The sequence below is a fragment of the Carya illinoinensis genome, chromosome 12 (assembly GCF_018687715.1).
Source record: "Carya illinoinensis cultivar Pawnee chromosome 12, C.illinoinensisPawnee_v1, whole genome shotgun sequence".
Taxonomy (NCBI): Eukaryota; Viridiplantae; Streptophyta; class Magnoliopsida; order Fagales; family Juglandaceae; genus Carya; species Carya illinoinensis.
Window position 1 is genome coordinate 27521611 of NC_056763.1, and position 22771 is coordinate 27544381.

At 34.7% G+C, this 22771-nt stretch overlaps 1 protein-coding gene across 1 annotated transcript; it reads left to right on the forward strand.

The window, feature by feature from the left end:
- Positions 1-9733: 9733 nt before the first annotated feature.
- LOC122290414 (kinesin-like protein KIN-UA) lies at positions 9734-21767 on the forward strand. The gene is made up of 19 exons (XM_043098077.1): positions 9734-10228; positions 11266-11366; positions 11457-11579; positions 12306-12491; positions 12640-12861; positions 12968-13121; positions 14366-14515; positions 15029-15117; positions 15422-15625; positions 16268-16414; positions 17480-17614; positions 17736-17867; positions 17977-18112; positions 18225-18317; positions 19288-19413; positions 19519-19644; positions 20542-20685; positions 20932-21060; positions 21149-21767. The coding sequence occupies exons 1-19, from the start codon at positions 10033-10035 to the stop codon at positions 21307-21309; spliced, it is 2754 nt and encodes a 917-aa protein (XP_042954011.1). The 5' UTR covers positions 9734-10032; the 3' UTR covers positions 21310-21767.
- Positions 21768-22771: the final 1004 nt, after the last annotated feature.

Below are 22771 nucleotides of genomic sequence, written 5' to 3' on the forward strand. Positions count from 1 at the left end.
ACTTGTACCCTTGATATCAGGCTTGGTAAAATATTATTAGAAAATCGAAGTATCTGGATTATTTGCTGAAGAAGAGTTCAGTTTCCCTAAGTTGCTTATTAAATTTCAAGGCTCTATAATATTAAGGTAGTCATCTACTTTGAATACAGCAGAATTTTGTGTGGACCTTTTGTTTTCTAGTTTAACATGGATTAGTTAATGCTTCCTTTCATTATAATCTCTTAATTCTTGTAACTTGTTTTGGTATTTCTTACATGTCCTGCAGTGTGGGAGGCCCATTCAAAGACATGGCTGGACCTTAGTTTGAGGCATAGGCTTTGGGACACCTTAGTTTTCTTTGTTTCTGGTTTTTTTTTTTTTTTTTTTTTCATAATGACCTTGATGAATATAAATTATTTTGCAGAAGAGTTGTCATTGCATTTGCTGCAGGGATTTAGTTGTTCCAATGAGATGACCAATTGGCTCAAGTAGTTGTCCTGAAGCTAATCCTGTGCAGTCATTGTTAGAACCATTAGCTCCACTCAGTCTGAGGGGTGATCCAGAAACATCCTTTCCAACTTATTGGTAACAAGTTCAAATTTTTCAGTAATTATATATAGTCAATTTGTCTTACTTCAGAAGAGAATATCTTTATGCAAGTTTAAAAGTAGATAGCATTGGAGTTTTTCTTTATTGTAGATATTCATTATATTGTCAAGTTGGAGTACTACCTGAAGTTGCAGTGAGGACTAATAATAAACATTGTCGACATGTTCTGTTTTGCTTTAGGTGTGTAGTATGTGAATAATGAGTAACATAAATTTTGGCATTTTAAAATATTCCATACAGATTGAAGAAAAAATAAACATTGAAATCTTCCTTCAAAAAAGGTTCTAATAGCAATTTTCTTTTGCAATTATTTTTCTGGTGCAGATTGTAGCTTGCTTAATAGCCACATCCGGGGCAGCAGTGTTGGAGATACTGTACTTAGCTTACAATGGTGACAGAAATCTCATGGAGTGAAGCATGTAGTTCCTACGGAAGGTTTTGCAGTAGAATGAAGCTAGCTTTAGTTCTCCATACCTGGCTCTTTGGTGTCTCATTGTTCTCGCTGTAATCTCAGCTTATAGGACTTTTATCATGTATGAGCCTCCTTCCCTCCCTTCTAAAGAGGTGGAAGAAGAAATAACTTAATACTCCTTTGAGTGTTTTTCTTAGGCACTTGGCTCTTGGAATAGTTGGATTTCCCTTGAATACTTATATATATATATATATATATATCTATATGTTCTTTGTAATGAAATAATGAGTGTGATATTAAGAAACAATGCCAAACTGATCTCGAGTTGTTGAAGAAATAATAAACAAACTCATTATTTTATTGTGATATTCAGAGTTTGTTTTGTTGAGAAATTTATTGTTGGCCAAGAAAAATTTTACTTGTTGGGAATGAAATCCATTAAATTTCAATTAATTCTAGAGTGCTTGTAAGAAAAAGACATATTTTATCATTTGATAAGAGTGGATAAAAACTAATATAATTTAAAAAAAAAAGTGAAAAAATCGTATTAAAAAAATTTATGATTAGAGGCAGTCAGATGTCTTTGCGGCCATTTTTATACTTTTTCCGGCGACTAAATGTTGCCGAAAATAGAAAAATATTTCTGTCATTCGCTCCTGTAGCCGGAAAAAATCTTTAGTGGCTCAAAATTTCTGGCCACTTTGGGGCAGCTAATTTCAGCCGGAAATAAGCTTTTGTGGCGAAAAGTATACTATTTGCGGCGACTTGTGTTCGGCGGTAATAGGCTTATTTGTTGTAGTGATACAACTTTGATCTTTGTGTCTTTCTTGGATGCCCTTGCTCTACCATTGTTACTATTGATGATTTCGTACATGGTGAGTGATGGTGTGGCTTGTCATGAACTTCTATTATTTCATAGCAGGATTTGGTTTTGAGAAATATTTTAGTGATAAAAAAATTTCATAAAAGTAAATTTATAAATTTATTTAATTTGATGTGATACTTTATATCATAAAGTATTTTTAAAAGATCATATGAAATCATGTAAATTTGTAAGTTTATTTTTATAAAATTCCGTTTGGTGGTAACACTTCTCTAATTTTATGTCTTGGTACTTAATTGGAAGCTTTTGAATGTTACCATGTCGTTCTATTGATCCCATGGAGCACTAAAATCGCACTTTCAATGGATCGATGGAGATCTTTGAGACTGATAAGGATATCCATTTAGAAATCATTCAGCACGTCTAATTTGTTCAAGAAATAGGACATCTTGGTTCTTTCTTTCTTGTCTATTGCCCAACTAAAGTTATTCCAGGGTGCGCCCAATAGAGAGGTGAAACAGCGAGGAGTGCACTTCTTGAACATTGATATGCAGACACATGTACATTCATCTTGTTATGAAATGTCATGTCATATAACTTCTCCCTTATTTGACTCCTCATGTTATGCCTACTGCATGCAATAGCCAATGAAGTAATTCTTTGATTGCACCCTGTCCAATTCTCCTCATTATTTTAGCATGAATGAACTCGACACTAATCAATTCCTATTTTCTCAAAAACAAAGAAAAAGAAAAAGAAAAAGAAAAGAAAAATGAAAAAGAAAAGAGCATCTCCTAGCCAGTTTCTTTTTGGGCTTGCCCTGCATGCAGGCATGCTTGAATTAGAAGTAACCCAATAAAATTAATCAAGTGAGATATTTGCCTTACCCGCTAGGGTGTTGCCTAGCTAGATGTAATTTGTATAATGCTGGAGGAGATCAGAGTACGTTTAATTGTTTACGTGTAGGAAGTATCTCCTGCCCAGAAGTAACAGATATAAGATTGGATAGGCAACACGGTAGGTCCATTCCTATCTTCTTAAACATAAAAAGCATTTTCCTCATTCCCCAAGCCTCACGCACTGTACTGTTCAACTCACTACTGTATTCAAGAATTAAGAGAATGCATGCTGGTACACATGAGGAGTGGTCATTAATCAAGAGAATAGTATATGCCTATCATTTTGGACGAATCATGCATGTGAGAAGTGGCAGACGCGTCTCTCAATAGTCAATAGCAACAGTACTCCAACTGCAGTTTTGTTTCGCCTCGTATCATCTTGTTTATTTGCTAAAGAAAAATAATTTATATATAAAATGATTATATAAATATAAAATTATAAAATGATTTGATTTGATATAATATATTAAATTATAAAATTATTTTTATCGTAAAATAAATATATCAGATATAACGAATTCACGATATATATTTACAGTATGAGTTTTGCTACATATAAGTACAGTCGCATACTAATCTGTGTACCAATATTGATTTATTCATACTTAAAATTTAAACTAACACTATTTTTAATAAAATCTACTTTTTGATCAATTACATTACATTAATGTATAAATTAATACATAATTATACTTGCAACTATATTTTTTTTTACAGTATATGAATAGGTGAGACTGGGGGGTATTAGCGCCCAAAGATGCAGGTAATTTTGCCTGTTTCTTTCATCTTGCTTTTCCAAGGCTCTGTTTGTTATAGAACATCCCACTTTACACGGAAGTACGTACATAGGAAAGAAGCATTGACAGCACATGGGCGGCAATTTTCGTTCTATTATCAGCAATTTTCGTCGCAGGAACTATGGGCGGCAATTTGTTTGCAGGGTGTTTGTGCCGTATCAAATCATCGACACAATATGGCTCAATTCAAGCTCATCCGTTAAGTATCTTAATGTTAGAATTATTTAAATAATGAGTTATGCCATCTAATTCATTTTAATTTATTAAATAATATTATTTATTTCAATTCATTTTATATAAATGAAACAAATTAATATGTATAACCTATTTGACATCATTTACATAATTTTCTTAAAAAAAAATTAAAATCTATATTTATATGTAGTTATAAGATCTAAAAAAAAAATTAGATTACCCACTAACAAAAAAATATCAATAGTTTTTAAATTTTAACTTATAATAAAATTAATATTACAATATTGATATTAATAAATATGAGTATAGGTTTAAAGTTATAATTTTAATAATAAAAATATAAACATATTAAAAAATACTAATATTAAAATCTAACAATAAGAAAATTGTGACTGTGACTAATAATATAAACGGGTCATCACGGATTAATTTCATATTAAGTGTGTTGACTTGTTATTAATTTGTTTATAAATTATGTCTTAACAAATCATATAAATTCAAAATCGTTAATGTCAAAACTAAATCTATTAATTTCATACCATATTCCCGTTAGCTTATGGCTCGGGTCACATATTATCCGTAACTATCTCAGGATCGAAGTCGTTGAAGCGAGCGTTACGTTAGAAATCAAATGCCGGTTCAGTAAATTTGTAGCAGTTGTCTATGAGAAATAAGCATAAAGCCGACTTTACAAGTACCGTCGGGTAAAAAATAAAAAAAAAGAGAGAGAGAGAAGGTCGTTGGACTGAATGCTACTTTCAACCTACTCCGTAGAAATTTCATTCAAATAAAAAAGATAATGTTTTACCACCCTTTTATCATTATTTTACCACTTATAATATATTTATTTTATTATTATTATTTTTTAAATTTTATTTAACATCCCTAATCATTAAAAAAAATTTAAAAATTATATAATTTTATTGATAGTCACTTACTTAATTAATCATTAAGTAAAAGAAAAATTAAAAAAAAATTAAAAATTAAAAAAAGTGGTAAAATAGTGGTAAGTGTATCATTATTCAATAAAAAAATGTTTTTTTTTTTTTTTTCTGGATAAGTAAATCCTGTACTTCAGTATTAAGGTTGGGTTATTAAGATTAATTCAATTCAATCTAATTTTAAATTATATTTAATATTTAAATATCAAATTCTTAAATTATTAAACTCATATGATCAACTCAAAATTTCTTTACACGTAGGACACATAATTTTTTTCAACTCAACACTTTTTTATACTTAAAACGCACAACTCTTTTTAACTTTCTATAAATATCTCTAAACTCATCTTAATATTTCAATATATATAAATTTATCTTAGATAAGCCCTACATAACTTCACAATTCAACTCATTACTATTTATAAAGAATTTAACCCAATTCATCTTAGTTTGAACTCAACATCTAAACGCAACTTAATTAAGTTTTAAACATTGTATTTGACAAAATACTTCACTTTTTAAAAGGTTTTCTGCCGTGCGTTTACAGCTCGAGTACTGTGATGAAGCATCTTCGTTGATAGGCATAAGATAAGGTCGATGAAGAATCCGAAGTGCCATGAGTCACTATTCACGAATGCATTATGCATGCATGGTACTGGTGTAGCTGGAGACTGGCCCCTGCCATCATGTCCAAGTGGGCAACACAAGAAAAAGAGTAACACCTACCTTTGCAGAAAGAAGGTCTACGGCCTACTGCTGGATCGCAACTCCCCCAGTTCAAGTTGTCCTGACAATCTGGTGAACAAGATATACACCCCGATGATCATTCGCTGCTCACATACAGTTCATGTTTATGCGAAGGAGACAAGTTATATGGCGTTCACTATAACAAAACTGTCCTATTTCAGCAATAGCATCATTCGAAATTCATCCTATAAAACGCAGCAGTCGGACTGTACCAACTATTCTGGGTTGGTCGCACGTTGGACGCCTTAGTTTCGTTACAACTAAGGGAACTCAGCTATGGACGTGAATCGTTGGAAAAATTGAGGTTTTCCATCGTTTTCTACTGATGCAAAAAATAGAGCATGTCCGCTGCAACTGCCGTGGAGGAGTACCATTTGTAATCGCTGCAGTTCCGTTCTTGGGTCGATTAGTAACGTTGCAATACTGATGGGAAGCCGCTGCAATATATCAGGTTTCTTAACGACTTTTTAAATTTATTTCGCTATAAGTTCTACTGCACATCGGCAGCCCGTCAACCACAAGTTATATTTCGTTCGGCGAACTCTGTCCTTTCTCAACGACTAAGAATAAATGGATTTCTGGGTTTGTGGGCAAAAATGGGTTTCTGGGTTTGTGGGCGGCATTGAAGGGGAGGCGGTGGAGCTGCACTGTGGAGGAAGGCAGCGCAGGGCCATGTACACACGGCTTGAGCGAGATTCGTCGTTGAGAGAGTAGATCGACGGGGATAGAAACAGAGAGCTTGGATCGGGGCTCTGCAACTGTCGTAGCTGGAGGTGGAGCATGGGGGTGGCGATAGAGCTGCGCCGTGGAGGAAGGCAGAGATTTGTGGGTTTGTGGGTGAAGAGAGAGGGAGATTACCTGGGACAGAGAGAAGCCGCGTGAGAGGGACCAGCGACTGAGGAGGTGGACGGCATTGGTGGGTCGACGGCGGCGTTTAATACAGAGAGGAGATGCTTGCGAGATCAATCAGCAGAAGATGAGGGAGATCGAGAAGCCGAGATAGGGAAATTTTTGCAGATCAACGAAAAAGAAAGTCACGGACTCACCATGGGGGGGGGGGGGGGAAGAGAGAGGGGAGAGAAAAAAGTGGGAAAAAGGCTGTATAAGAAAAAGTTTTTTTTACATCGAAATTTACATAGCTGCAAAAGTATTTCTTTTTATTGCAGCGATTATTTTGTTGCTACAAATAAAAAATGAGCCGGAAAAAATATTTTAAATATTGCAGCAAACTGCAACTGTAGTAAAAAGTGAAACATTGCTGTAAAAGACTAATTTCGAATTTTGATATAAAAAACTTTGCATCAATCTTTAAATTGCTGCAAATGCAACAATTTTATTTCCATCAAACTTTTAATTGCTTGGAAAAAAGCTTTATTCTTGTAGTGGTTGCTGAGGTACTATTGCCATGTACTGCATGCATGTAGGTAGCCATGAGTCTATGGCAACTTGCTGATCTGAACTCGAAACTTGAAAAACTGATTGGTCTTTGTCGAACAAAGTTAAAAGGAGGAGAAATAATGAGGATAATAAAGGCAGCCCCCGTAGGAATCCTCTCTCCTTTTTCTCATGGCCTCAGGCTAGCTGCCAGGCTTTAGAGCTAAAAGGATAATCAACTAGAATATGCTTTAGGTAAAGAACATTGCATGCAGTCTCGTAATGTGAAAATTTGAGCGCTCAATCGGTACTCACATCATGCCAGCCCATCCTTTGGAGTTTGGACCATGTAGCCATATAAATTAAGCATGCATGCACTCAGAAATTCAGGCTCATTTTCCTCGAGGTTGTTGGCATATTAAAATTATATAAAATAATATGTGATAGTTTTAAATAAAAATTAAAAGTTAGAATAAAATATTATTATTATAAAATTAAATTGTTATTTGAAAAAATTAAACTGTTTATTATATTTTGTATAAAAAATTATAATGATGAAATGAAATACTTTCCAAATCTAAACAATCCTACAATCTTTTTATCTCCTTCTCAAAAGACCCTTTTGACATTTCCTTTTATGTTAATTAGTATTGTCTTCTCATTTTGTTAGATTAATGATGGATTTGAGTTGATTTAAACCGCTGGCTAACAAATATTTAGGCACAGTGAGTGGGAGAATATTTTTATAACAAAAATAATATTATAATTCAAGTAAATTTATAAATTTATTTTTATAAAAAAATTTATGATTGAAATATTTATCATAATAAAATTATTAATAGTCAGAAGACATGATTCTAATTAAGAAAATTATACTTATAAATAGAAGTTAATTTCTTCTTTAGTGGGTATTTTTTGTCCCTAAGCCTTGGATAGATACTTTTGTTACGTGATTGATTCGAATAAGAAATATATAACCATATATATCTGCATGGATTAGTCATCATCGACGCAGAATTATGTTAATAATCAATGAAAAATAATGATAGATACAATTTTATAATATATAAATTTTGATCTTTCACTTTTTTTAAAAGGTAAACCTTTTTTATATAAATGTTGTTCATCTCAACACTGTAAATATATATATAATTTGACGAATTCGTAATAATCTCTTTCATGTCTAATTTCCTGTTCCATCATCCATGTTCCAGGCTTCACCTGATAAATATTCGCTGGAAAAGGTTCTGCCTCTCCTTCGCTCCATATTTAAATTCAAATATTTGGCTGTCCGTAATAGTGTAGATTCAGTGGATTCCATCTCTGTTCACTTTAAGTTCCTCTTTATGCAAAAAGCTGTCTCTCTCTCTCTCTCTCTCTCTCTCTCTAGATATAGTTTATCATGGGTTGCCGGCGTGGAGAAGGGGTCTCTCTCTCTCTCTCTAGATATAGTTTATCATGGGGTGCCGGCGTGGAGAAGGGAGCAGTCGGAATTAATCTCAATGCCTTCTCTGAACGAGTCAAGGCTGCTGCCCTTCTACGTTGTATTATGTCTCAATGCCTTTTCTGAACGAGTCAAGAAGGCTGCCGCCCTTCTACGTTGTATTATGTCTTGGCTTTGATCATGAGATACAGATCAATGGACGGTTTTCCTAAACATGGAATGATTTAATAATTAATATTCAACAAGCTAGAAACTTTTTTTTTTTTTTCTTTTCCCGGAGGATACTATTACCACGGAGGAAAATTGTAAATTATATTGTTTTCAATTTCAAATTTTCATACAAAATATAATAAATAATTTAACTTTTTTTTTTAAATTTTAAAATAATAATAATATTAATAAATAATATTTTATTTAACTTTTAACTTTTATTTAAAACACTCTCATTTTATCTGATCTCACCGTTAAAATCTTACACTAGTATGCCTTGAACAGGTTCAAGTGTTTAGCCAACAAATTCAGCGGTCGGAAGTTGGAAATTGAATGCAAACAGCGAAGCCCCGCCTCCTGTTACTAAGGTAGTTGTGTTTGGAATATAAATAATTTCGATCCATTTCAAATATGAGATTCATTATTTTGTAAATTAGTTATAAAAAGTTAATTTTTTAATTTATTTATATTCAAATGGGAAAATGATAGAGGATCCCCTTCATTTATCCCACTCCAATTTTTATTTATTTATTTTTATATAGTGATTAAGAAAATGTTGTTTATTAATATTGTAAATTTTATTCTTTTTTTAAAAGATTTAAAACTATTAAAAAAATGATATGAAAAAAACAAAAAAAAGTGTGAAAAAAATTAAAAAAAAAAGTTGAGAGAAATGCTTAAACGGGATTTTAAAGCGAGATTCTTATTATCATTCATTCAAATAAATCTCAATAGAACCCATAGAGTATTATTATTTAGAAAAATTATACTCAAGTTCTTACTATTCACACAATCTCTATACACCACATTTTTTTTAATTTTTTTATTATATCAAATATTTAATATATGAATAATGGATAGAATAATTGAATTAATTTAAAAAGAATAAACTTAAAAAAATATTTAAAAAAAATTTAAAATTTGAAAAATTTAAAAAAAAAATGGTATGTGGAGATTGGGAGGTTGTGTAACATTCTTTTATTATTTATATATTAATTTATATCAACTAATGCAGTATATAAAGTCACAATCGTTTAATTCAAAAACAAAAAAAAATTACAATCGTCGTGAAGTTGTCAGGGGCAAATCCGTCAATCGATAGATGTTAACTCTCGTTTTGCCCCTTCACGTGTCACGACGCGCCTTTATAAAACCCCGTCATTCGCTACTGTAGACCTTAAACCATAAGAGGCTCAAATTTCCAGTTCTACCCTAAAGGAAAGTAAACGGATTTTCAAATCTGCAAGGGTCACTAAGTACTTTCATCTCAAAATGGAAAGGAGAAAAAAGTCAAATACTCTCTTTCTCAGTTTCTCTTCCTCTCCTCTTCAGGTGAGGAAAAGAACTCGAAGCAAATCCCGGGTTTCTCTGAGTCACATCCTACACGATTTAGGTCCACTTCACAGTTGCACTAAATACTGCCTTTGCCAACTTCAGTTTCACACTCGGGTCTTGCTGGGTGTCTCTCATCTTCTGCATTTTCCCAATAAATTTTGCCTTTTTGCGCTTCATTTTTCCCCCCTGTACAAGCAAGCAGAAGCCATTCTGACAACGGTTTCAGCAGGAAGAACCACATTGAAGCTACACTAGTTGTTGTTAATAATGGCCGCATCAGGTGGCGGTAGTAGTTACAGAAATGGGACATACAGGGGCTCTCTTAAGGGGGATAGGCCTCTCTCTGTGAATTCAAACCCCAAGACCTCCGTCAAGCCCAAGCCTTTTTCGTCTTCCGGGCCCCGCCGGAGCAGCACCGGCTCTATTGGTGCCTCCACGGGAGCCGCCTGCGACGATGCTGGAGGTGAGCTTGTGTGGTTTTTCTTTGTCTTTGCTGGTTCAAGAATTTCACAGAATTTGAAATTCTTGTACTTGGTTAATGAGATCTTGTTTTACCCATTTTCTTCTTTGGGTTGGTATGGGTTGACTTGTCTATTTAAGGAATGTGAATTTTGTCATATTCCGATGGTTGGTACTGTTGTTTCGGGTTTTGCATTTTGAGCTAATTTTGCTATTGTAAGCGAAACTGCATCGGGTTAGTGCTTACGAGGAAGAGAAGTACTTCCAATATACCAAGCAACTGGGACTATAGGTGATTGAATTCTCATGTAATTACTTTTTTGGAGGTTGATTACCTTATCGTTGGGCTTTGCTAAGTGTGGAGCCCGGTTGTGTCCACGATGGTTCGGTTTGACGACCCGACCTGATAAGGATTTTTTGTGAATTTTCACTGTGGGGGTTTGGGTTAGAGCCAGGAAAAAGTCATGTGGCTCTTAATCCGACCCGACATTTACTATACATTGTATTAAATTGCCGTACTGTATATTTGATTATCATTTGAACAAAATCTTCTACAGTTCCGTGGGCATAGATATGTTGCCGAACTGTGTGTGTTTGATTCCACTTTTACGTTACTTTTTCTCTTATTGTTCCTAACACTTATAAGCCGTTATGTTCCTTTTGAACCGAAGTTCTTTCAAGTTGTTAATTAATTTTTTATGGGCTGGCGTAAAAATTTTGTAAAGATTTGGCATCAAGCTTATTGGGTGTTTTTTTAAAAATAAATTTTACGACTCCTTCATAGCTTATTTACACCCTCAGATTCCTCTTAAAGCTAGTAAGTTAGTTGAGTGACAGGTTAGTTCTGATAACTAAAGCAGATTGATGCTTTTTTATGATGCTATTTACCTGTAGCGACTTTGCAGACTTTTTCTTCAATAAATTTCTGCAACATCGTGTTTTTGTTAATCAGAAAGTTCCTTATCCAACGAAATTCAGGAACAACAGATTCTTTAAATTGGAAATCTTACTTGTGCATTATGCTTTTCTATTTGAGAGTAGTTCCTGGAAGAGTTCGTGTAGCTGTGAGATTGCGACCACGTAGTGCAGAGGAAATGATGGCAGATGCTGATTTTGCTGATTGTGTAGAAGTACAGCCAGAGGTACTCTTCTACTGATACTGATATGTAATTGTAGTTGTTTACATTATCTTTCAAAGCATAGTAATTTGTACCTTCTGTGAACCATTTCAGCTGAAAAGGTTAAAACTTCGACGAAACAATTGGGACTCGGACACTTACGAGTTTGACGAAGTGCTCACTGAGTTTGCATCACAAAAGCGTGTTTACGAAGTCGTGGCTAAGCCCGTTGTTGAGGTGTACATACATGTGATGGACTGTATGCATTTCAATTATGGTTTTGTATATTGAAGAAATGGTGATGCATGGATCAATCTTTGATTGTGCCATTCTACTTGGTATTCTGTTGGGAATGTATAATAAGGAGAGTTAATCATATCACTCGGCTGTTCAAGATTCAAACATGGGTCTATCAATTAGTTTACAATACCTGTGAGAAAAGTATACTGCATATTACGAATTTGGAAAAGCCCAGCTGAGAAAAAAAAATTGAAAAACTTGGTATTCAAGATATTGTAGAGACAATAAGAAAAGAACTTGGATCATGTAGGCTTCTAAATCATCAATAAAAATGTGAATATATAGCTCGTTTATTTTCATTGAATTTGTAAAATGGTCCAAGTAGAAGTGCCTGAAGGTATTATTTTAAGTTGAGTTTTATTTTTATTTATTAAAATAAATTTCTTTTCTTTTCTTTGATACCTACATTTTATGTTTGTTATTCATCTCATCTAAAAGTATGATTCATTTATTTGAATTATGCATATGAAACCGGCTCAGATAATCACCAACTGCTTGTTAAGGACTGCTGCTTATTTTATTGTTTTCACCTTCACATGCCTCATAGCTGTGAATGGTTTTATATCTCTGTCATATAAATTGAATATGTTTGGTTTTTTATCTTTCATTTTTAAATGGAACTCTCTCCAACTCACATGCCTTTTTATAATTTGTTTTTTCCAGAGTGTTCTGGATGGTTACAATGGGACCATCATGGCATATGGGCAGACTGGTACTGGTAAAACATATACTCTTGGATGTCTTGGAGAGGAAGATACAGCTGCTCGTGGAATAATGGTGCGTGCCATGGAGGATATTCTGGCAGATGTTTCTTTGGAGACCGATTCTATCTGTGTCTCATATCTGCAGGTTTGTTTAATCTTTTATTAGATGGTTTATGGATACATGACGTTGTTATCATTTTAAATTTGTCTCATATGCTGAACCATACACTAAACTTTCAGCCAATGCTGTTCCAAGTTCACGTTTAACAGTTCAGTTCCATGCATAAATGCAGCTTTATATGGAGAGTATTCAAGACCTTCTTGATCCTGCTAATGATAACATTTCTATCATGGAAGACCCCAAAACTGGCGATGTTTCATTACCTGGGGCTAACATAGTGGAAATCAGGAACCAGCAGAGTTTTGTGGAACTACTACGCTTAGGGGAATCTCATCGCTTTGCTGCAAACACGAAATTGAATGCAGAATCTTCTCGTAGTCATGCTATACTGATGGTGGATTAATGCATATTTCTTGCTTTGTGATGCTTATGCTTTTGAAATTTCTTGGAGCTTATTAATGGCAATAAGAAAGAATTAACAGATATCCCTAATGGGACAGGTACACGTGGAGAGGTCTGTCAAGGGAAAACATTCAGCTCTTTCAGGTGAAAATGGTAACAATGCTCATATTAAGACATTAAAGCCTGCCATTATTCGGAAGGGCAAGTTAGTCGTGGTTGATCTTGCTGGTTCAGAGCGCATTGACAAGTCAGGTGTGTGAGCATAACTATAGGACTTGATTAGTGCTCTTCCCTCATAATGACTTTGTACTTTTTCTTTTGTTGTTTGTTTATGTACCTACTCTTTATTCATGTTAATATCTTCCTTACTGATTTCAATTTTTTTTCTAGATTATGTTACAATATTCATCGCTGAAATAAAGATAGTTTTTATCATACCCTCTAGTGTTGTTTTGGTAGTCAAAATCAGACTTGTTTGAAGGCTGACAGAGTAAGAGCATGAAATATTTGTTCAGGTCAAACATTATTACTGTGGTTCTATAAGCATAGGTGTTCTAGAAAAATACTTGAGCAAAATATTCACTATGCCTTGAAGGAAGTTGAGCCATGTAAGTGAAACAAGATGAGGGAGGAGAAGAACAAATTGCAGGTTTTAAGCCCCAGAGGTCCCAAGGATTATTGAGGATGGTTCTGAATATGAAGATTGGATTCCCATAATGTAGAGGTCTGTGTCAAAGAAGGATACTAGTCTCCAGCTAGAAGGATAGACTGAGGGAGGAGAATAGATAGAGGGCTTTCTGTTACAGAGGTCTGAAGATGATTGCAGAAGTTCGTGATAGAATTAATTGTTTCTCCTGTAGCAAGTTACCTGCCATCATTGGGGTAGTAGCTATATCTCAATCACACTAACTATGGAGGCAGTAGGCATTAGGGTGTACTCAATCAGTGGCTGCAAGGCTGGGGGTGTTAATCACTAACGGCTGATGTGTCAACAAAGACAGCTAAGCAAATCCAGCATTTGAGATACTGGGCTTGCAAACTTGGATTCTTCCTCTCTTAGTTTGGCTGAAGCTTTAGGTGGCACTTTGTGCATTGCATGGGCGTACCCCTGTTTTAATAGACCTATGCAACAGGCACACAGGCAATGCCCGTATTTATATCCATTGAGGCTGCCCCGACCCCCTGTCAACAGTTTTCGTACTTATCCAAAGCTTGATAATGGAATCATCTTATATGAGGATTACCTTGAATGAAATTACACTTTTTCATTCATAAAAATCATCTACATGCCTAGTGATCTATTCGAACTACGGAATTTTAAATTTCTCACTTGTAGTGATGATTGGTGAACTGGGAGCACTAGAATAACCCTACTATTATGGGAGTTGTTCCAACTTTCTGAATTTGAATAGCATTTTGTGAGCTTGCATCAGTGCTGTTAAACTATCCATCACATGTTGAAGTTTTGTTTTAATATAAAGTATTTTCTTTGGCAGGAAGTGAGGGACACACACTAGAGGAAGCTAAATCTATTAATCTCTCCTTGAGTGCATTGGGAAAGTGCATTAATGCACTGGCAGAGAATAGTGTACATGTTCCTGTTCGTGATTCAAAGCTTACAAGACTGCTTAGGGATTCATTTGGAGGTATGCTTCACATATGTGTGAATTCTTTTTGTCATTTGTGTTTTGGATTGAACTCAATTTTGACCCAGGGATTTTGGGACCTGTTTCCTTAAGTTATATAAATCAAATAGCTGAATGTGAGGGTTTTGAGTTTGAGTCCAATTACTCTCTCGAGTTTATCATATGGTGAGATGTGTCTTAACTCTCGGCGTTCAGAATGTTGTAAGAAATGCTGGGATGTAGACCTCTGAGTCACTTATTTCGCCAGCTTCATATATAATCATTATATTAAGAAACCTTGTTTAGTGCCTGAGATTTTAAACAAAAGACAATTTGATTTTATTTCTATGATTGCACATACAATTTCAGGGAGCCCTTTTCTTTTGGCATATTATTCCGGCTTTGGCAGTGCCTCATACAATGCAAATGCCCATTTTTATTTATTTATTTATTTTTTGTTTATCTTTGAAGTCCTCTGCAGTACATATTTTGTTATTGCTGTGTATGTTACCTGACATTGAATGATTTTGACAGGCACAGCAAGAACTTCACTGGTTGTTACTATTGGTCCATCCCCACGTCATCGAGGAGAGACGGCAAGTACCATAATGTTTGGACAGAGGGTGGGTTCCAAAATCAGTGCCTTATTTTCTCACATTCTGAAATATCTCTGACTTGTTACTTTAATCCACATGCTGGTGGTCTGCCACTTCTCTTTCGAGTCAGTTTTGACATCATTATAGCACCCACAGGTTGTATTCTTCAAAATATCTTTCTTGTGTGCTGGGATCTCAACTCTGTCATTCCCAGCAGCAATGAATATTTTTCATGGCCATGGGGGACTTTAAACTACATAATATTTTGCGTTTTTTTTCTTCTAAATTTTTTTAATGTTTTTGAAGGTGCTGATGTTTCATTATTTCATAGGCGATGAAGGTTGAAAATATGTTGAAACTAAAAGAGGAATTTGATTACAAAGGTCTATCTAGAAGGCTGGATGTACAATTAGACAAGCTTATTGCTGAACATGAGAGGCAGCAGAAATCATTTGAGGATGAAATCAAACGAATAACCACAGAAGCAAAAAATAGTATTTTTGAGGTTGAAAGAAGCTATGCGGATGCACTGGAGGTAATCACTTATGTTTACATATCCATCTATAACTTCAAGTATGTGCTTACATCTGCACGTGCATATGTTTGTGGATACACAAGCGTGTGTGGGTGAGAGAGAGAGAAACAGAGAATTATATAACATTATAGCTTATGATGCTAATATATACATATTGTTTGTGATATAAATTGGAGTAGATGTTCTTTCCTCCATGCGATATACTTGTGATGCAAAAGCTTGCCATAGGAACTTGGATTGTGTCTTAAGCATGGTGCAATAACTGTAGGCATCATAATTGATACCTATGGGTGTTTGTCTAAAGGAAAAAAGCAATAATGCTCAAATTGATGTCTTTAAAAGTTGCATTGTTTTGACCATGTTCTACATGTGCATTGTATTCTATCCCCTCCTTAAGAAAGCTGTTTGACATTGATATAAGTGTTTAGCTTGGAGCAAGATGAACAATTGATTTTAAGCAACTTTAAGCTTCTTAAGCTGGAATCCACCTTTGAAAAAGGCTGTTATAAAAATCACTACCTCACCTGACTATGAACCAATATTTTTTTATAAAATATCATTGTCATATTAATTGGGATAATGCCACTTAGACTTCATTTAGAAACTATCATGCTAATCCAACTTGTTTTTTTGTTTCTGAAGAAGGATAGATTAAAATATCAAAAACACTATATGGAATCAATAAAGAAACTTGAAGAGCAATTGGTGAATAATCAGCAAAAGAATGGCATTGAAAAAGTTCCCGTTGGACTCGAAGATGGTGGCTCTGCTTTGACGTCTAACATAGAGGTAATTTTATTATAAACTGCATATCTTGTCATCATTATTGTACTACTGTAGGTATATGCATGGCATATATCATATGGCTCACGCATGTTGAATGCTCAATATCATTTTCACAAAGGCCAATATTAGAGGCCATTTGTAACACATCTTAGCTATCTTTTTCTGTCATAAATATCATTTTATCTTTTTAAATACTCAAAAAAATAAAGAATTTACTGGATGTTCTGACTGCACTGTGCTATTGTGTCCGTTACGGTTGCCACCTTTCAATAGCTGCAATTTACCCAAAGTTTCCTTTCCCACGACCAAGAAAATAATTTTGGCTTCAATTCAAGTTCAAAAATTTGAAAAATAACAGAATTGATATTTGATCTGAATTGACAGCAAATATTAAACACTACATGGCTGATGGCTCTTGACAATTTTGAATATATGTGCTTTGTATAATCTAGTTGTTAATCAAGCGAAACAAAAGCCCTATAATGAAATTGATAGTGTTTGCTCAAGCAACTATATTATGTGCTTACTTTTTAGTATACTTCCTTGCGGGTGATGCAGACCCATCAAGTTCAGCATCATATAAAATAATATGATGATAAGATTTGTATGGTAGCAGTATGGAATGGTTGAGGGGAGCAGTAGCTTAAGTGCCGGAGTGTCTTTGTGTGACACGACTTGTGTTGGGGGGAAAGATTCCTTTCTTGGCTATATCATCCATTGCATCAGTAAGAACTAAAAATCATTATTATGCAGTTTATGTAATGACTGGGAGAATGGAGTCATTAATATCAAAGGTTTCGGAATGTTATCTGTATTATCAAGGTTGCTTACTCTTTTAACCTATCGTAAACACGGAAGTTAACCTAGACTATGTATGGAAATTTTTCTATTTTTGTGTGCTCTTTAAATTGTGTTAAATCTGTTAGTGGAAAATATGATAAGTTTGATATTTTGTTCCTTTCCCTCCTCCCTCCCTCTCTCATTTTATTTATTTTTTCTTCCGACCATAAGCGGCTCACATTTGAAACCTTCTCTTGGCATGTTCCATTGTTTCAATTTGACTCACAGAGTCCCATGATCTCTACAATCAAGGAAGTTGCTGAGCTTAAAAAATTGCTTCAAAAAGAAAGTCTTTTACGGAAGGCTGCTGAAGAGGAAGTCAATAGTCTTAAAAGTCAAGTAGCTCAGTGGAAAAGGTCAGAGGTATGTTTTATGTCTCGCTAAGCAATTCTTCTTTCAGATTTTTATATGTTCCGTCTGCCTCCCTCTTTCCCCAGTATATGATATCTTAATCTCACATAGAACGATAATTTTAATATGCTAGACATCAGAAAATTTGAAGATCTTAAAACTTAGGGAGATGCTGGAAGATGAGGCACGTCAGAAAGAGAAACTTGAAGCAGAAATAGCAATCCTACATGGTCAACTGCTGCAAATAAGTTTTGAAGCTGATGAGGTATTCTGTCCCCATAATTCTTTCTTTGTTCTCTCATCTGATTGTACGCCTCTGCATCTACTAGAATAGCATTTAAAATCTGATTTCTAAATTAATATATTATCTGTAGACAGGAAGAAGACTCGATAGAGGTGGATTTGGTAAAGTTTCTGGAGATCTAGATTCTCTCTTGTCTCAAGTTAAACATCAGCAGCAAGAGTCAGGAAATGGGGAAAAGGCCTCAATAGCCAAGCTCTTTGAACAAGGTGAAGCCAGTGACTTTTTTGACATTTATTATTATGTGATACTGATGATTTATTGTTCGCCCTGTCTACTTTCTTAGCGTTTCTTCCTAATAGAGTTCAATGTTCTTAATAGTGGGATTGCAAAAGATCTTGTCATTGCTTGAATCAGAAGATGCTGACTTGCAAATTCACGCTGTGAAAGTGGTTGCAAATCTTGCTGCTGAAGGTGTCTGCATTTCCTTCTGCACTATTAACTGTTTTATTACCAGCTTGTTTTAATTTTGCGGAGCATAATATGCTTGCACCATGGTCTTATATCACTGCCACATGTGCAGTTGGTAGTTTAATCAAAGTAACAATTAAAAAGTTGATTTGAGCTTGAGTCAAGCTTAAGCCATTTTTTTTTGCCCTCGTGTAATTTGGATATCAGTGGAATTCTGGTTGATAACACAATTGATGTAAAGAATATGCAAGTACTTAGTTTAACTAGTGAAGGTAATAAAATATTGTATGATGTTACTGCATATCATTATGAGTAAAATTGGAAAATAGAGATTGAAGAAATTTCACTGAGAAGGAGATAAAATTTGTTCATGGAAGTCACTTATGAAGATAATATTGGTGTACTTTTGTTTTTTTTATAAGTAGGCAATGTATTTATACTTGGAATATGCCTTTTGTTTTTAGTAATAAAACTTCGATTGTCTATAAAAAAATGAAGACAAGTGTTACAATAGGTGACCAAGGTGCGAGGGACGACTGGGTTCTTATTTGTATTTAGGCTAGTTCTTCTTTCTTCTTTAATGAATTTAGGGTCTGTTCTTCAGAACAGGTTCCTTATTGGAATTTGCAAGTGTTATAGGAGGTGTAGGGTGGATGAGAGCTTGCTTACTCTTGGGTGTTACAAGGAGGTTTAGGGTTTTATTTTTCTCTGGGATCTATTTGGAAGGCAAAAGTTCAGACAATTAAAGGTGCTTTTTTGATAAATGTTTGACTTTGTTTATGATGCTGCGCTGAAATTGAAGTAGAATATTTTTCTTTCTTGTCATGATATATGTCTGATATTGTATATGATTTTGTTCTGTATTGAACCAAACTTTCTCTGTACATACGGTTATGACTTAAATAGCACTAATTTTCAACTCAATTCTTTGTCAACAATGATACGAACGTTCCCTAATTCCTTTCATGTGCAGAAACAAATCAGGAGAAGATTGTAGAAGCTGGTGGTCTTACTTCCTTGCTGATGCTTCTTAGGAGCTCAGAAAATGAGACAATACATAGAGTTGCAGCAGGCGCAATCGCCAATCTTGCAATGAATGGTAAATTTTTTAAGTACATTTAATCATAAAATATTTCCACTCTTGGCTGGTAATATTTGTTTTGGCTATAATTTTCCTTATATGTGCAACCTTGTGTCCTGTCAGAAACCAATCAGGAGCTTATCATGGATCAAAGGGGCATTAGTTTGTTGTCAATGACAGCAGCCAATGCTGAGGATCCTCAAACCCTTCGGATGGTTGCTGGAGCCATTGCAAATCTTTGTGGGAATGGTAAACTATCTGACCTCTTCCAATGTTGATTTCTAGAAAAATTTGTTAGTTGTTTGTGCCACAGGATGTACAAGATTTCACAACTTCAAACTTGCATTGAATTAAGTTATAACTCCCTAGTCCAACATTTGGTGGGTGAAATATGACACAGATTCATAGAATTTTGTTCCTTTTATTCTTCTTGCTGGTTAGTTGATCCTTTTGTATACTTTCTATGTACTGGCTGCGCCTTTCGGTGCTTCTATGTACTATCAGTTTTTTTACCACTTAAGGTTGGATGAAAAGATTACCTATCAAAAAAAAAAAAAAAGGTTGGATGAAAAGACAAATTCATAAGAAAATCAGTAGAAATATAGAAGATGACTGCTTTCTGTAACAAATTTGGGCGTACAAATTTTTTTTTGTTTCCTCTTTCTTCTCATTGTTATGGATAAAATTGGTATTTTCCCCTTAAATATGCTCATCAAAGATGGGCTGGATATTTAGAGAGTCAGCTTTGCCTAACCGTTAAAAGTTATCTCGTTTATGTTGTTGTCTATTTGCCTAGTGCAGCCGCCAAACAGTCTGACTAGAATAGTCGTGTATGAAGTTCATCTATCTTGGTATTCTCCTGAGGTTCTTCTCTAGTATACCACTTACGTGATGGAATTGGGATATCTAGTCTAATAAATTTATATTACTTTCATAAAAAGAGAATGAAAATCAAATTGGGTTTTTCATGTTCGAACTATGGTAGAGCCATCTTTCTGTGAGGTATATGATGGGTTTGTGGAATGTACGCAAGGGCATTTGTTCCTTCAGGATTTGATAATAGCAATTATCCAATAAAAAGCTCATTTTGGCTAGTCATTTTACATTTGTAACTTACTGGCATTAACAATCATATCCTACTTCCAGATAAGTTACAGATGAAACTGAGGGGTGAAGGAGGTATCAAAGCATTGCTAGGAATGGTCAGATGCAGAAATCCTGATGTTCTTGCACAAGTTGCTCGTGGGATAGCAAATTTTGCTAAATGCGAGTCAAGAGCATCTACGCAAGGTGAAAATCTTGTAAAGAGCCCTCATGTTCTTATAGCCAATCTGCTTGTTATGTGATACATAAGAACGATCATCTTTATTAGTCATAAGTTTTCTTGTTCCTCTTTTTATGAATTCATCTGTGTAGAAAGTTTAAATTACTTATAAAAAATAAAAAAAAGGTTTAAACAATACCTGCTATTTTTATAAACTGTTTGTAGTTAATTCATCCGCTTTCTATGGTTTAACTCGTTCCTTTATGGTATAGGAACTAAGACCGGAAGGTCTCTTCTGATTGAGGATGGTGCACTTCCATGGATTGTGCAGAATGCTAACAATGAGGCCTCACCAATCAGGCGTCATATTGAGCTTGCACTCTGTCATCTAGCCCAACATGGTACGTTTGCCTTCTATTGACTTTTAACAAGATTTGAGTTCCCATAGAGTGTTTCCTGAGATGGTTTGAATTACTACGTACACTACAGAAGCAAATGCGAAAGACATGATTAGTGGAGGTGCCTTGTGGGAGCTGGTACGTATCTCGCGAGACTGTTCTCGGGAAGACATAAGGACTCTTGCACATCGGACATTAACTTCCAGCTCTGCTTTCCTAGCAGAAATGAGACGTTTAAGGATAGATTATTGATAGAATCTTGAAATAATTGAAGCAGTTGAAGGTGTGCATGTAGCAAAGTACATATTAACTGATCCCAGCTTGAAGGATTGATCTTTCTCAAGGTAGACAAGCAGAATGCGTCAGGTTTGATACTGTCTGCCATCTCTCCCGAAGTCTTGTTATAAGTGGGGCATGCTTGGGTTGTAGTCTTATGAAGTTGATTACACACGACAACCCCATTGCATTAATCCCATAAACTCATTTTAGCATCTTCACCCATGCAGGCCTATCCTGATTTGTATATCAAATAAATTAGGAAAACTTAAAAAGGGAAAAGAGAAAAATGACCTTTTTGTATCTATTAAGATATGAAAAAAAAACCCATTCATGTAGCTCATATTAATTTTTCCTGTTATGCTTGTTTTTGTCAACATCAACATTCTATCTACCACTGTTCCATTGGTTATCTGATATTTTAGCTTCTATGAGATGCCACTGTATAATTCTTCAGCCACCAGTTCTCTTGGGGGGAAACTGGAACTGGTTCAATTCTGAGAACGATATTCTTTGCTGGTATTGAAGAATTGTCGTGATCTTCCCCTTTCTTCTCTCTTGTGTTTTCAATCATTTTGCTTTCTTGAGTTGTTGATGCACAAGAGTCACAAGACCGCTAAGATTGAAAGTCTCTCGTCCCGTTCAATAGGCAAAGGGCTGCGAGTAGTACTGTTGGCATTGGGGCTGTCGTGTCGTATTGTATTGTACGTACGAAAGGATGGTTGTGTTGTTGGTATCTTTCGTCTACATGATGAATAATACATGCAGCAGAATGCATGATGTTCTCGCAGGCTTTTGAACGAATGATTTCTCGTCGATCCTGTTACTTGATGCTTTCTTAAAACTTGTCCAATAATTCTTAGATCAATGTGGTTGAAACATGACAATGATAGTTACTTAATTTCCTGCAAATAATTAAAACGTTATTGTAATTTGTCAATCATATGCATGCAGCTAGCTAGCCATGCATTGAAGCCTCCCAAAAGAAATGGCGACTTAGATTGCGTGCAAGTTATGTTTTCTCACTTAACATGAGAAAGATCAAAGACGATAGCGATAGATATTGCCTGTGTTCATAAAAGAGCTTACACTCTTCATATAAATATAAATAAGACAATATTGTCAATATATATATTTTCTCATCAATTTAAACTGTTAAGGTAAGTGATGATTTCCAAGATATCAGAGTAGATATTCTAAGTTCGAACTCAAATTTTACACTTCATTGATTAATTAAGCTAGCTGGTATTTCTCAATCTGTCCTATTCAAAAATGAAAAATGGTGGAAATAATTCCTTTAAAGAACACCTCAAAATCATAGCCAGTCTTTTATAATCCACAAATTTCTATTGTAAAATCTTCCAGCGATAGGCAAGCAATTTGATAGACGAATTGCTCCAATAACCGTCTTATTTCATGACGATAAATCATTAAAGTA